The following is a 15495-nucleotide window of genomic DNA, read 5'->3' as shown; positions in this document are numbered from 1 at the left end:
TACCAAAATGCTTCCCCTCCAATTGGCCTACAAACTGTCTAAAGGCAGTACTCTGCAGTTCGCTCATGCAGATAATTTTTTAAACCAGGTAATCAAACTAACTTTCCAAGAGTCAACTATGCATGGAAAATAAGGATTATAAAATTCGTGGTAACGTCTTATATAGAATAACCTTAGGAAAGGAAAAAAAAGGAGGAATTTAGAAGGAGTTATGTCAGATGCTGAATATTCGTACATGCACATAATGCATTTAACCTATTAAGTACGTCACTTATGCTCACAAAAATCAACTGGAATTACATGTATGAGATGACCGCATTATTGTATCATGGTTTCAACAAATTATGTCAAGTCTTGGGTCTTTTGCTGTATTAGACAAATGGGAAAGTTTTTACATAAGCCAAACATGACAGCTTGTCTTAGATATATCTCATAAAGTACTGTATTTATTTTCTAGCAAACATTACACTGATATTTAACTAATAATTTTGTAACAAGAACTTACATGTTCAGCAATTAATATACTAAAACTTGTTCATGAAAGGCAACAAAACTGTACTAAACATTCACAGCAGAGGTTGGATTAACAGTTTGGAAATACTCTAAGTATTTGCGCAACAGCTTCAAAAAGATAGGAAATTGTCGCATGGTCTGTTATAAATCTTTTAAGTGCAATATGCTTTTTTTTTGAAGAAAAAAAAAAGTAAAATGCCTTAACACTGCTCAAGGAGGTTTTTTTTATCACCTGCCCATAGTTCTCCTTATCCAACTACAAAAATGCTTCCAAACAGTGAAATTTTGCTTTCTTCTCCCTCCTTGGTATCTAAAGTTCCTCATTTGATAAATGTAACTTCTGTCATGAAACAATTAAGGAAATGCAAAGAACAGTGAACAAAGAGCAACCCAAAAGAAAGGTCGAGGGGAGATTAAGAATGCTGCATGTCATCAATTGTTATTCACTTTTGAACCAAATTAAATATTTGTAATGCAATCTATGTATTAGTAGGTACTAGACTACAGTTTACAATAAACTTCACATGCAAAAATTTTACAACACCTTGCAACACCAATGATCAACAATTAGATTTAAAATACACCACTATCAAGGTTCTTGCAGAACTTACCTGCTAATATTCAGAATTCATTAATAATGTTTATAAAGAGTAACAATCTATTTGTCTACTCTATATTTGACAACATATCACAGTCTACTTACGCATTAAATCAGAATCTAAACCACCAGTGTGTACTATCACTAGCTTTTTCCACAGCAAACTACTTATTACAAAGAAAAAAGGTGCAAAATTACCTCTGGATGAGCCTAGCCTGGAAAGTGATGAGCGCCGAAAGGATGGATAACCAAAGTAACTAATATCTTCTGAAAACATAGCATCAGCATCAATAATGACACTTGGGTGAGCAGAATGTATGTCAGCATCCAGAAGAGACATAAGATCCTCTATAAGAGGAGACAAGGGTCTTAAGTGAATAATCAGCTACTTTTAAGTAGTAATCAGCTAGAGAGACCATCAGCTAAACAAATATCAAAACAAAAAAATCCTATCTGTTAATTGAATTTCTGCTCTTCAGATTCACCAGTACAAACTCATGTGCCTCCTATGCAACCACATTTACAATCAAGCTTGGCAGACTAATAAACCAAACAACTTTCCCTACAAGAACTGCTCTGCCACTTATCTAGCCAGATTTCCCAAACAAGACTTGCCCTAAACGTGTTTTTCTGTAACCCAGAAATTCAAACTTCAGCCTCTCACTTGAAAGAACAAAGCACTAGGATAAGACAGATACATATACATACATGTGCACACACACTCATGTGTGTACATACATGTGCACACACACTCCAAAGCTGACCTAGAATTAAGGGAGGACAGAACTGGTGGTGAAAGGTGGCCTTCACAAAGCCACATCTTTGATATCAAAGACTGCACGTTCATCCACAGAACGTTTCCTTCAGAGAATGACGTGCTTTAATTCACAGCCTGGTAGCTTACAGCTCTCAGTACAAAGCTTTAAATGGTAACTACAGAACCACAACAGTTACTTGGAAAAAGCATAATTTTTAATACCATGCAGTTAAAAAAAAAAAAAAAAAACAAAACACCAATAACAAAAAGATGACCTCAAGTACTGTGACTGCCCTAACTTCTATTTTAGAAAACTTGAGTTTCTCTGAAGTACTGATCATCGTTAAAGTACAAAACAATTTTGTTCTGTTTACTAAACTATAGCTACTATCCACGCACAAAAGAGGCTACTGAAAATTCACGTAATTTATTGAAGTCTGGCGACATGGACTGACAAGACAACTAAGCCCGACTACCATCTTGCTGCTACAGAAAGGACAGTCCTACTTCCCTTCTTCATCCCTGTGGCAGGCATCTCCTTGGGGCAAGGTGCATTTCTAAATCTACAACCAGTGCACTTCACCTGGCTTGAAACAGTATTTCATAGGGTATAGAAGCAAGGTGGGAAGCAATCTTCAGACTGACTTAACCAGGTAGCGAAACAGAGCCCCAGAGGTGCTGCCTCATCACATGCAGCAAAGCTGACGGGACCCTTCTGCTGCACAGAGGACAGTTCTGCCCCTTCCCAAAATGTCAAGAAAATCTGACTGAAAAATTCAGGCTCCTCAAATTAGGTTTCAGCTAAGCCATGCAGGCATACAAACCTCATCACCATGCAAGAGAATGGCAAAATAGGTCCTTCTGGCAGCAGGACCACCTCATCTGTTTAAACCACTCCTGAAGCTAGCATGAGGCTATACATAGAGTCCCTTCAGAAAACACAGGAGCATACTCAGTTTCAACACAACCGGTTCTCAGACTCAACCTCATCGTAAGCATAAAACAAAACAGTGGCTAAAAATCAAGGTTTGAAGCTAAATAAAAGCATTCTTAACAGTAGGAACTGGTTATTATGGGTCTTTTTCTCAGTGTCTGGAATGAAAGGGGTGGGGGGAGGAACAGAAAGGAGAGGGTATCTCCCAAAAATCACAAGGAGCCAGAAGCCCATATTTACAGCCAGTATTACTTCACTTAACTGTTCCACTTACTGATATCGGAAGTGTTAACAGACTTTCACATCCTTGCACATCAGAATATTCATCCTTAAATTTCTAAGCTCTCTTCTCCAGGAAATGTAACACATACCAACTACAACCAGACGTCCCCAGAAAAACAGTGCTGTAACCAGTGAGTGCTGTGGGTTTCAAAGCAAGCAAGACCTGCACGGATGCTTTTTGCATTAAGTAATCCACTCAAGTGTAGTCTGTGCTTCTAAAAGCACACCATTTGGGACTGAATGGTCCACGCAGTACATTTTAGGAAGTCATCCTTCACAGACTGCTTGGAAATCCCAGTTAAAAGAAAAAAAAAAAAAAAAAAAAAAAAAAAAAAAATCGAATTTGGCAAATAGGCTCTGTCTTATTAAAACACTTCAAATCTCTCAGAGTGGCCTTATCCTGCCTGCTACTTCATCTACTTTTCACTGGCTTTCTGCAATGATAAAGCAGCAGTACACCTCACCTTAGGAGTGTCACCTTGTAAGTACCAGACTTGAAGAGCTGGAAACACAGTTGAGACTCTGTAGTATCTCCCGATATTCACACGTTGCTCCTCTCCCTTCCTCCCATACCCACCGCAACCATCTCTTCCTAGGTAAGCTCCAGCCTCTCTACAGTCTAGCAACTCGTTCTCACTTTTTTTGCCACTATCTAGCAAAAAACTGTGAAAACCTTTGTTTCAGGAATAGGATTGGCCAGTACAGAAGAGAACTCTCTAGCCTCGTTCAAAATGGGCAATACGTTTTTTTAAGGTAAGCTAAGCCAGAAATACTCTTGACAGACATGCTAACTTGTGACATACACACACAACCCTTCCATCCATCCATCCTTTCCATCATTTTAGGCATCTTGACTGCAGTTGTGTTTCCAAAAAGGTAAGTAAGAATTCAAGCCATCAGATTTAAGAACCAAAACTACGTGGGGTTTGGCTAAACGTGCATTAAGACAAGTGAGGAAACCAAGCCTTTTCTCACCCTCTTATTTCAGCTACAAATCAGACTTTAATTTTCTTCCAATATTTCTGCAAGAGACTTCCCTTCTTCCATTTTCTATACCAGCAAACAAAGGTGCTAAAATCAATAGGGATAGGAACCAAATCCACTCCCTTTCAAATATCACCGGGATCTTTTTAGTGCTGTGAAAACACAGATACTGCAAGGCTACATTCAGTTTAAGAATCCAGGGGCAAAAAACATTCTCTATGACTTTATTTTCCTGCTCTTCAGAAAAATCTCATGAGATTATATCATTCATCTCCTGTGCAGTATTAGAACAGAATCAGACCACAACTCTCAGATTTAGATGTGATAATTCTGATCAACCTATGTAGGTAAGAAAGTATTTATGATTCACTAGTAAATACCACTGAAAATCGGAAGAAAAAGGATATCCAGAGCAGAGAAAAAACAAAAACAAACAAAAAAACCAAAAGAACCAAATAAACCCCCCAAGTTTCAGTATGCACATAAGCAGCAATTCAGGTAGCGTAGCACTATCTCTGGATTAATTAACTGAAAGCACTGCCTAGATCGATTCCGATCTCAGGCTGAGCTCACATTAAACCTTTTCCCTTAAGGGGGCAATCACAAGTTCTCTCCCCTCTTCTCAGCTGCATATTTTTATGAAATATTCAAGAACTCGATGTCTTCAGTATCTCCTCCTCTTTCAAGTTTGGATTAACTTGGCAAAACCGTGACAGAGAAGGGAGAGAAACCTGTATTTTGGTTTCCTAGGAAACCAGACTCAAACAGAACTCCACAACTCCTATCTTGATAAGATACATTTATTCAAAACATTACCCAACTTGACATTCGCCTTAAAAAAAAACCAAACACAAACAAACAAAAAACACAAAAGAACACCAAATCACATGAACAAAACCACAAAAAAACCCATACAGCTAATTGTTTCCCCCAAAGGCAAGCCACTGAACTGATCCTACACTATGCTCCGGTTCCCATCTCCCTGCAAGCCAATACAATAAGTACTGCTGCAATACCAGCCTGTCTCTTTTCTCTTCTTGAGAAAAACAGGGAATTTTAAACAACCTCATCTCAGTTCCAAAATCTAAAGTAGTCTGGATGTTGCCAAACCTATGTTTCACAAGTCCTACCAGCAAGAACCCACTACACCACGCAGAAGTTACTGAGCAAACATGCACATGTCTGAACTAGACAAACAACAAAATATTTTAACTTCTATAGAACCTCTATAGAGAAGATTAACAGAATGTAAAGCCCAGAAGAAGCTGTAATACAACTTGACATGAGCTGGAAAAATAACTTAGAGACATTCAAGTCTTTTCTATGCTAAACAATCTTGTTCTATGTAGTTTTTATCTTAATTTTTTTCCTTCTGTACTTGTTATGTATCAAATGAACCCACACTCCTCTCCACTAACTACTATCAAACATAAAAACCAGGACTACATTAGTCAAAATCAAAGTACGTAAGGCTCCAAAGAAGAATATCTAAGAGACACTTGTTGAAGACAATCTGTACAGAAAAGCAGAATTTTGGCCTTTACTTAAGACATTGTGAAGAATTCTGGAAGAACTGAGACGGTTTTTGTACCTTAAAAAAAATTCAGATGCATAACCTTTACAATACTAACTGGAATTATCACAACTAATATATTAATGAAGTTATAATGTATTAAACAAGAATTTATGAATTTCTCAGTGGTTGTAAACTATCTTGGCTTTTTTAATTACTTTTTATTTTTACATTTAAAATCAAATGTAAATTACTCTCAGTGCTTTAAAAAATGCTTCTCCATCTTGGAAGGCTTAGAGAAGTAACCCTTAAATTTAAGGGTCACAAAACACCAGACATGCAGAAGAGAGAAAGTAAAAATTAGCATATGCTTTTAATCAAAATGCAAGAGCCTCAAAAGTCCTGAGGCAACAGCAGTCTTGTCATTTGCTTTTTTGGCACTTGGAAGGAACAAAATCAAAAGGCTTTAAAACAATTTAACATAATTAAAAAAAAAAATCTTTATCTTTCAGAATCGTCTATAAAAACCTGACTAAGAATTGAATACATACAGCATTTACCAGTTGTTTACAGTTTCTTTTATGAACTCCGATGTTGTAGTTTCAAAAGAGCATCCAGAGGCAGGATAACAAGTGAAAGCAAGAAGAGCACAAAGTTTCTAGACCGAAAGACTTCAAAAAGCGTTCCACATAGTTCTGAAGGACAGAATATTGTTTTTTTTCCAGAAAGCTACAGGCAAGTTTCTCTGACCATCACGTTTTCCTGAAAACTAGCCTGCATGGTTATGTGACACAAGCGAGGACTGGTAATTTGTACTATTTAATGTACCAACAGTAGAGTCATGACAGTACTGACTAATGTTCAGCCAGACTTTTCCTACTGTTCCGATCATATTCAGATATCAGATTAATTCACTTCTGTACCACAAACTTATTTTTGCCAATAAAACTAAAATAGCTTAAGACAGTCAGAGAAGGCATAGCATGTTCTACAAATTGCAAGCTACATCTTTGAAGACTGAGGTTAAGACATATTGAGTTTCATTTCAGTTGTCATTTCCATGACTTTTCCCACAAGAACTGGGGAAGAGTTAGCCCAGTTTTTCTGTGGGGTAAAAGAAAAAAGGGAAAAATACTAATATTGTGAGGTTGAAATCCCGTATAGGAAAGATTAGTCTAAACAGGGGAGAAGCTTTAAAAATTAAGCCATGACAAAATTGTTTTCAAGGCAGCTAATGACGACAGTGAAACTCTGAGTACTGCTTTAACCTATCTCAAATACAAAAGGCTCACAGATTGCAGCGCAGGCACCTTCAAATAAAAGTTACCAGTCACAGGTTGTGAGACAGTCCCTACTAACTGATCCTTACTATTTCAAAAGGTACTAAGAGAACAGTTAATGCTGTAGAAAGCTGGTCAGTATGGTTACAAGGAATTTCTACCATAAATGATCACTAACAGCAATTTATCTTCTGAAGGCCAGTTCTGGAGGAATGCATTCAAGTATGCTTAAGAGTAAGAGCTCCTGCTTTGAATATCTGGAAAGAGTTAGGAGAATTTACTTCCTCCAATGCACCTGTCCAATGTTATTAAGCTGATCATTAAAAAAGAAGACTCAAAGTATTTTCGCCCCTCTCACCAGAGGATTCTTGATTCCACAGCAAAATAAAGAAGCTTGACAGATGCAACTAAAACTAGAAGAGGCAAAATGAAATACAAAGCCTTTGCTGCAGAGCAAAAAAAAAACCCTTTGTCTAATCACATGATTGACAAGATAAAGATGGAGGAAGCCCATGAACCTTCCTGGTGAACCAGATGAGCAGAAAAAAACCCATTTATTAGAAAAATATCAAAACGTCATTTTGACACACAGAAAGAAAAGCTAATATGTAGTCAGAGTTTAGATGTGTTCATTTCATGCAGTGAACCTAACGCAAACATTAGATTTGGCTGCTATGTTTTCAAACAGGTTTACTCAGCAATAAAGTTTACCTAAATTATTTAGCCAATGCAAAAGAAGACTCAAAGTCTTTTATAAAAAGCAATTGTATGGGACAGAAAATATTTCAAAAATAGCTGGGAACTTGAGATGAAGAATAAATTCTCAATCTAACTGTAAAAACTGTAAGCTGTTTTGTCCTCAACTTGAGGTGTTTTGATTTAAAAAGAGCTGTATAATTTTTGCTCTAAAAACTGCTGTATCTTAAGAATATGTTAGTACTAAAAAACATGCAAGTCACTAGAAGGTTTTAGAATTAGCTTTTATAAGCAAGCCACACAGCAGTCTCAGCATCTCATTGAGCAGCAAAATGCAGACGTAAGTAATGCTGATGTTACAAAGCCTGGGATCCTAAAAAAATAAAATAAAATGACTTTCACACCACGCACAAACAGTTATTCTTCAATGCCTAACCTAATCCCTCAAAACATCTCAGTGCATCTTTTGTTCTGCGCATCTTCAGACTTTGCTCCTATAAGCAAGAACTGTCTTCGCTGCATACCTTGCACAGCATGGAGCGCACTGCCAGTGCTTAAATACAGAAAAATAAGAACACATTGGCATTTTCTTATCAGAAGCTGCAAGATACAAACCTCCAGGAAGATACGATTCACTTGCCGTGTCATCCCCATCATCTCCATCTTCATCATCACGACTCAACAAATTATTTACAGCAAGGTTTACATCAAGATTTGTTCGCTGGAGTTCCCGAATAATAATACTTCTGGACTTCCCTTGTAAAACAACTTGTGCCTGTAAGAGCAGAGTACAGTTGGTTACTGGTCACTCTCAGCTCACCAACCACCACTCAGAAGAAAAGAATGCCTAATTCTAAAAGAAGTCTAATAAAAACATACATACAGTACATACAGACAAACGCTCACATAGATCTTTCACAGTATCTTGTACTAGATAGTCAACCCTCTCTCAGTTCAAGTTAGGCCACTGAATTCCGACTTCGGTGTTGAATTTGCTAATGAAATCTTGGAATCTACTCCTTGAAATGCTTAATGCTGTAGTTAAAGGATAAAGCAAAATCTGTTTCTGAAAATGCTCTCTATGTTTCTATAAAACTTACTATGTCAATCAACAGAGTTTTGCAATCAACTGTTGTTACAAAACTACACCTCAGTCTCTGTCTTTCTGACACTGGTTTCTCTTTCCACTGCCCTTCAATATGTAACCACCTTCCTCTGTTTTTCTCCTCACTCTGTTTCTAAAGGCTTATCTTCAGCTGTTTCTACAACATTTAGACTTTTATTAGCAAAGTGCAAATGCAGCAAAAACCTTCCAAATGTTAAAAAGATCCAATGAATTCACAAAACCCAGAAGCATTCTTATCTATTCCACTAACCCTAGGACTCAGAGCATTTTGTTTTTCCAGACAGACTACCCTCTACTGAATGCCAGAGAAGATGACAGACACAAACTGTGTGAAGCAGGGAAGAAATCAGTACTGAATGTTTTCGTAACATGGTGAAAATGAGGCACCAAATAAAATGGTCTGTTGACAAGCAAAAAAAAAAAAAAAAGAGAGGGACGTTTTAACAGCACACAAATATAAACTTTTTGTCATAGCAGTCTATGCCAGAAGTTTACAGATTTTTGAGACATGGCAGAATCTATGTTATATAGACCAGCTGTGAAGATATTTCTCATTGGTCTGCTTTAGAGTTACCCCAAAAATATTTTAGACTCCTTCTGTTTCAAGAGTAGACAAAGCATGCTATTTAAAAAAAAAAAAAAGGCAAGGCAAGCAAAGTGAGAACTTCACCAACAAACCGTACACCACATTATAGAATGGAACTGTCTGCAACAAGGGATATTAGTCTATTTTTCTATTTCGCGTAAGGTATGAAAGATGTCAGTAAACACTCTCAAAAAACCTGGTGGTGAACTATGAAGTTAAAGAAACCGCATAACTCCATAGCTGAAATAGACCGCTGGAGGTCATCTAACCAAACTACCCCCTGAAAGCAGCGCTAACTTCAGAGTAACCAACAGCTCCAGTATCTTGCCTCTGTGAAGGCAGAAGCTCACAGCTTTTACTGGGTTTTGAATTCTAAAAGAGAAAGTAACTAGAAGCCAGTCTGTCACTGGTAGGTCTGTAGACACCTTGCCCGCTAGCTCCTATCTTGTGCCAGTCATCCTATAGGCCATTCAAAGCATGCAAGCAGATTATCTTTGGCCTAGTAACTAACATCTGTATTCCAAATGCAAACCAGCAATGTGTTTTGAACTAAGAATTATAATACATTAACTAGTCACATATTCTGAATCTATTTTCTTCAAACACAGAGAAAACCATTGTTTTAACAAACTCCACTTAATCACACAATGCAAACACCGTCAGTTTGTTCAGGCTCTACTGCATTAAGAGGCAAAAGCAGAACAATTTATAACCAACATTCATCAGACACATTTACAAAAAATTAAGCAGAGGTGTCCATGAAGAAAAATTATTAGTATTTTAAAGAGATTAAATATATTTAATGCCTTTCATTTAAATCTAAAATGGATCACTCCTTTTATCAAACAAGAAGAAAAAACTCAACCTGCCCCCCTTCCTTATACTCCTTCAAGAAACTGAACTTTATTAGCTACATGCTTGATACGATTCTCAAATATTTTATCTTCTCACTACACCTTCCATGTGCAAATGAACAATGAACGATATTCCTCACCTATATTAAACATATACCTTGTCTTCATGGAAATTTGGGAAATGAAAATTCTAGAATCCAAAAAAAGTCTGTCACTCACACTATGCATTTCAGAAAAAAAGCAATTCAGCCAGAGAAAGTCAATCTTTTCAATTATATGTCATTACTCCTTGAAGAAAATGCACTACTATTACAACACATTCCTGTTCACATGCTATGAGAAGCTCTCCAGGTTTCTGGCAACAAGCAGTTTCCAGCTCATGTACCTGTGAAATGAGTTCCTCTGGAATGACTGATGCTGGAATCACTGGTTGTGGTTGACTCCCCAGCAGTCCAGATCCTCTATCACGTCCTGTGCGTATCACTCTGGTCTGCCTTCGAGAATCTCGAGCTCCAGCAGATGATCTACCAGAAGATCCTCCTCCACTTCCACCAACTCCTGAACTCCAGCGACTTCTAGAAGATTTAGATTATAATTTTTTTTTAATCTATAGCAGCATACTTTGAGGACTACTTCAAGAAGTAAGACTTTAGTTTTATTATCAATAACTTGCAGTCTCTGAAAAATACTGCAGATATACTTCATAGACAAACACATGGCAGTATATCTCAAAACTAGTAAGAACAAGAGCATCAGGCAATTGATAAAATTCAGAATTACACGGAAGAAACAGGACTCTGACTGGAAATTGCACTCTTTCCTACTCATACAGTTGTGTGGATGTACACATACATAAATACATGCACGCACCACTTTCCAGAGTTTCTAAAAGCAACAGTATCAGCAGTGTAACATCTAACACTCAGATGTTAATTTCCTACTATAAAAGCATATATGCAGCAGCTTCACGGTCAGTGGACTCTGTTTGACAGAAGATCACTATACTCAGGTCTTCTAAAATTTCTGAGACTTGATTTACATTAAGAAATTGCTTAAGATTGCACTGGAAAAATCAAGTAGTCTACTGCAAAACAAATCTTACACTAGATAGTTCTCTGATCCTCATGAATGATTTTCAAGAGATACTCTACTCTGGACCTATTCCTAATGAAGAAATCAACATCAACTGGATACATTGCAAAAACATGCCTAAACTGACTCAACAGTTACTTCATTTCTATGACTCAGTATCAAAACAAGGGAATAGAAAGGCAGTGATTGTAGAAACAGACAACCCACCATCATTAGAACTTTTCACTAATCCCAACACCATAGAACGGTGTCAACTAAATCTCTTCTGGACTTAAGACTAGATACTCCGTTGTTATGAAAGTCAACCAGAAGTTGACTCTAGTTTGCTCTTCAAGGTTAACTAAACTTTGTTGTACAGATCTACCTTAAAGGATTTTGGATATGGTATTACTGCTGTTTAATAATCAGTATCAGCAGAACTCTCCTGCTCTCAATCACCCTATTCCTCCATCTCCTCTCAAGAAAAAATAAAAGCATTTAAAATAAGACAAGAAAAAAATCGTAGGTTCTCTGAAACAGTATCTAATAAATTCACATTAAAAGTATACCACATGTAGCTATAAAAGCTAATTAAGTAAGAATACTTGTCTTGCATTTTGTGGCTTAAGTTGATTACTAAGATCCTCCTCTTTTTCTGTTGTTCAGGTTTTTTTCCCCTCCTGATGAGACCACGCAATCACAGAATAACTCAAGCATCTGCCTAAGACAAGGCCCTGTCACAGAGACATCTACATTTTCAGGATTATAGCCAGCGACCACACAGGTAATGACAAGACAAAAAGCATTTCAACAATGTCTTTAGGAAAAGTCTTGTCTCATGAGTTAGGAAAAAAGCTCTAAAAAAAGATACTATTGAAAATGGAAAAAAAAAAGCCAAAACCAAACCAAAGAAGAACATGACATTTTAAATAAAATGAGACAGTTAATCTGTTTCTAAGGGCAGGAAGGGGCTGAGGGGAAAAGAAGTGGGCTGAGAGGAAGTCAAATTCTTCCTACACAACAATTCTCAATTCAACTCTCAGGGAAGATATGGGTTTAGAGAAAACGTTACACATTTTATTTTAATACTTATTACAGATGCACTTTCTACTTTAAGTCATAGACTACCCATGACACACTTAAGGCATCTAACAGTTAAAACTATTTATATTCACACAATAATTCAAATATTCCAAGTGTGTCCTAACTTGGTCCTTTTGTCGGGAAAAAAAAAAAAAAAAATCACAAGGACATAGCTGTTCCTATTAAAGCTGTCTAAACCTAGAATAAAAATTAATATAGAACGGAAATCTTTCTGCTCATTTCTGCTCACCTACTAGTTTTCCACATCTCTCCACTACCCACTAGCATGCTAGCAATTTTCCAAATGCAGAGAGCTAATCTAAGGGCTCCACAGTTCGAATGTGTTTAGACTCAATTTATAAAGTTAAGTATTCCCTTCATTTAACAGAGCAGTTAGAGTGTCTACTGCTATTCCATTAGTTCGGTGAATTTCAGCTACCTCATTCTGCAACATGCAGGGAAAGAAATTAGGAACTGTTCAGGGTTGGTCTCCTAAGCACAGAGCTTCAAACAATTTAAACCAGTTAAGCTCAGGTTAAAACAACACGGATAAGAGTCTTACACCTTCCACAGTAAGTTTTTTAAACATGATAATACCAGTTTGCCTTTAAAGTTTAATACAAGGATTTTAGGTTCAGATGCACAAAGGTTTCATAAAAAGCTTGAGGAGATAAGCAGGTGGGTTATCTTTCACGCAACTAAGCCCCAGACGAAATTAGCTTATTTGGTAACATAAATAGCAAATTCATTTTTGTGGAAAAGCTGTAGTTCCTCCATCTTAACAAACCATTCACATGTAGAAATCACAGTTTGTAAACGCAATTCTCCTTACTTTGTTAGTAACCTCAGGAAGCAGCACTGTTCAGTATGTCTTACAAAAGCATATAAACAAGAGTGCACTGTGATTGTTTAATGAAGATTAATTTACATTGCTGTATAAAAGGGACACCATCAATCTTAAAGCTAATGATAAAAAAAATGAATCTGTATAGTACATTTAGTATATAGCGCAATTTTAAAGTTCTGAGTGACCGACCACCTTTTCCAAATGTTCCCTTCCTATTACTAAGACCCCAGCTAACAAAACACTGCTCGCTACCTGGGGCAGGGGAGAAGGCAGCACAATAAAACTGAGCACACAAAGGTCTGCAAACATAGATAATGAAGATTCTTCCTGCATAACTGCACCCATTTTACTTTATGCTGTTAGCCTATCAGGGTTTAAATTGATAGTGTCCCTCTAAAACTGCTTTTCAAAATCAAGAAACTAAAAAATGTTCAAAAAAAGACAACACAGCCAAACCCAAGTTATTCTTCACACATATATGAAGAACGCTCCATATCCTAGGTACTGAAGGGTCACTCGCACATGTTATTTTAACCAAGTCAGTAAAGTTTTTTTTATCATACCCTACCTACACGACTGCTGTTAATTATACGTTCCCTCATACATACTGCATACAATTTATATATGTGTATACACATATACTCAAATATGGAACAAACAGATTGCAGCCTCAATCCTATCAAAACTTACCCAAGGGTGTTGCCTGCCAGTCTGCCCAGAGTTTCAGAACCAGACAGAAACCATGGGGAGTCACTAGTCCTGCCTGGCCTGGATGTCCTTCCTGCCCCTGAGCCACTGCTCAACTTTGAACTGAAAGTAAAAGATGGTAAATCAGTCACAAAACAATCCCAAATGGGTTAAGAACAAAACCTGGAATCCCAGGTCTAAATTCTCAGGGACTTAGTCTGGTAACATACCAGCTTAAGCAACACCCTTGGGGAATATTCCAAACTAATCTAACTGTATATTAAGAGATACACTGGAAAAAGAAAGTGGAAAGCATGCCTAACAGATCTTATGTACATTGGCAATCCATAATAGCACAGTTGCAAATACATATTAAGCTAATTAGTGATTTGAGTTAGCCACTGCACTAAGCTTTCAGTTAGCATATATATACAAATTGTAATCACCAGGTGTTCTATCTGTAAACCTGAGCCTGAGCATGCTACTTCGGTATCAAGAAGCAGTCCACATTCAAATATGAGCCTTTAAATAGTCCTATTACAGGGGACTTACCTGGACAGAAGACAACAGGTCTAGAAAGCGAGTTTCTCCAGATGGGATCACTTTCAGAGTGGATTCTACATGAAGTTTAACAATTTAACACAGTTTCTTTCATAAGGACTATTTTTGGAGGGGTTTGTTTCTTGACGTTAAAGAGATCCTGTCTCACTTCTTTTAGAGTCACAACTACTATTCATTCCTACACCAGTTTGTCAAGCTAGGCTATTTGGCTGCATCACTATAACTATTACATATCTACTCAAAGTACCCATTCCAAAGGCAATCTAGTTTAAAAACAAACAAACAAAACCAAAACCAAACAAGCAGTCAAGCTGCTTATCCAGTTCAAAAGAATGATTTAATACGAAGAAAAAACATTTCTTACCCATCATTATTATCAGGTTTACCCAACTCCAATCTGTCTGGTTGAACTGAAAAACCAATCCTGCAGACTCTACCATCCTATATTTGAAACAAGAAAACCAAGCATCCAAAATTGAGATTTAAGACAAGTTGCAGAAAACAACACAAACAAAAACAAGTCTACAGTTAGTAAAGAATGTTGATCAATTTAATGTCAGAAGAATTAAGTTTTAACTGAATGGTTTCCAGTTTGTTATCTGAGTAGATTTAAGTAATTTACCTCAAGAAGAAATGCAGCATGATTTGGTCCCACCACACACTGTTTAATAGTGGCCTGTTCCAATACATTCAAAGGGGGGTGGCTGAAAACAAAAAGTGAGCATGTATGACATTTCTAAACATTTAAAGTCTGAAAAAAATAAAAACCAAGCAGTATATGGAAGGAACAATGTGCAGTGATGGTTACAGATATAAGAAGATCAAGAACGACTAAACGTGCATTAGTTGAAGCAACTATGATGTATTTTTGGTCATTAAGCACAGAAAATACAGGAAACAAAAAAAACTAAAAGGTGATAGTTTTCATTTAATCTGATCAGCAATAAACAATAGCGTTATAGTTCAAATTAAGGAGTCATTTCATAAGGAGGGTATTTAATAATATAAATTATCATAACTGAAAACCTAACATCCTAACATTTTCTTCCTAATATAAGAACTGTGTTACCTGAAGCATTTCTGAACTTTAGTATTAGTAGTCTTGAGGCTATATCTAAGTAGA

At 36.8% G+C, this 15495-nt stretch overlaps 1 protein-coding gene across 1 annotated transcript in view; it reads right to left on the bottom strand.

The window, feature by feature from the left end:
• Positions 1 to 15495, bottom strand: part of UBR5 (ubiquitin protein ligase E3 component n-recognin 5) — a 93101-nt gene that overhangs the window by 57853 nt on the left and 19753 nt on the right. Inside the window, exons 3-8 of the mRNA XM_075415768.1 lie at positions 14995 to 15076; positions 14737 to 14813; positions 13815 to 13934; positions 10509 to 10698; positions 8173 to 8332; positions 1310 to 1459 (exon numbers count right to left, since the gene is read on the bottom strand). Of these exons, the coding sequence (XP_075271883.1) occupies positions 1310 to 1459; positions 8173 to 8332; positions 10509 to 10698; positions 13815 to 13934; positions 14737 to 14813; positions 14995 to 15076 (779 nt within the window). The remainder of the gene's footprint in view (positions 1 to 1309; positions 1460 to 8172; positions 8333 to 10508; positions 10699 to 13814; positions 13935 to 14736; positions 14814 to 14994; positions 15077 to 15495) is intronic.

This window comes from Opisthocomus hoazin, chromosome 3, assembly GCF_030867145.1.
Source record: "Opisthocomus hoazin isolate bOpiHoa1 chromosome 3, bOpiHoa1.hap1, whole genome shotgun sequence".
Classification (NCBI taxonomy): domain Eukaryota; kingdom Metazoa; phylum Chordata; class Aves; order Opisthocomiformes; family Opisthocomidae; genus Opisthocomus; species Opisthocomus hoazin.
Note: the sequence above shows the minus strand (reverse complement) of the source record. Positions and strands in the feature narration are given on the sequence as shown.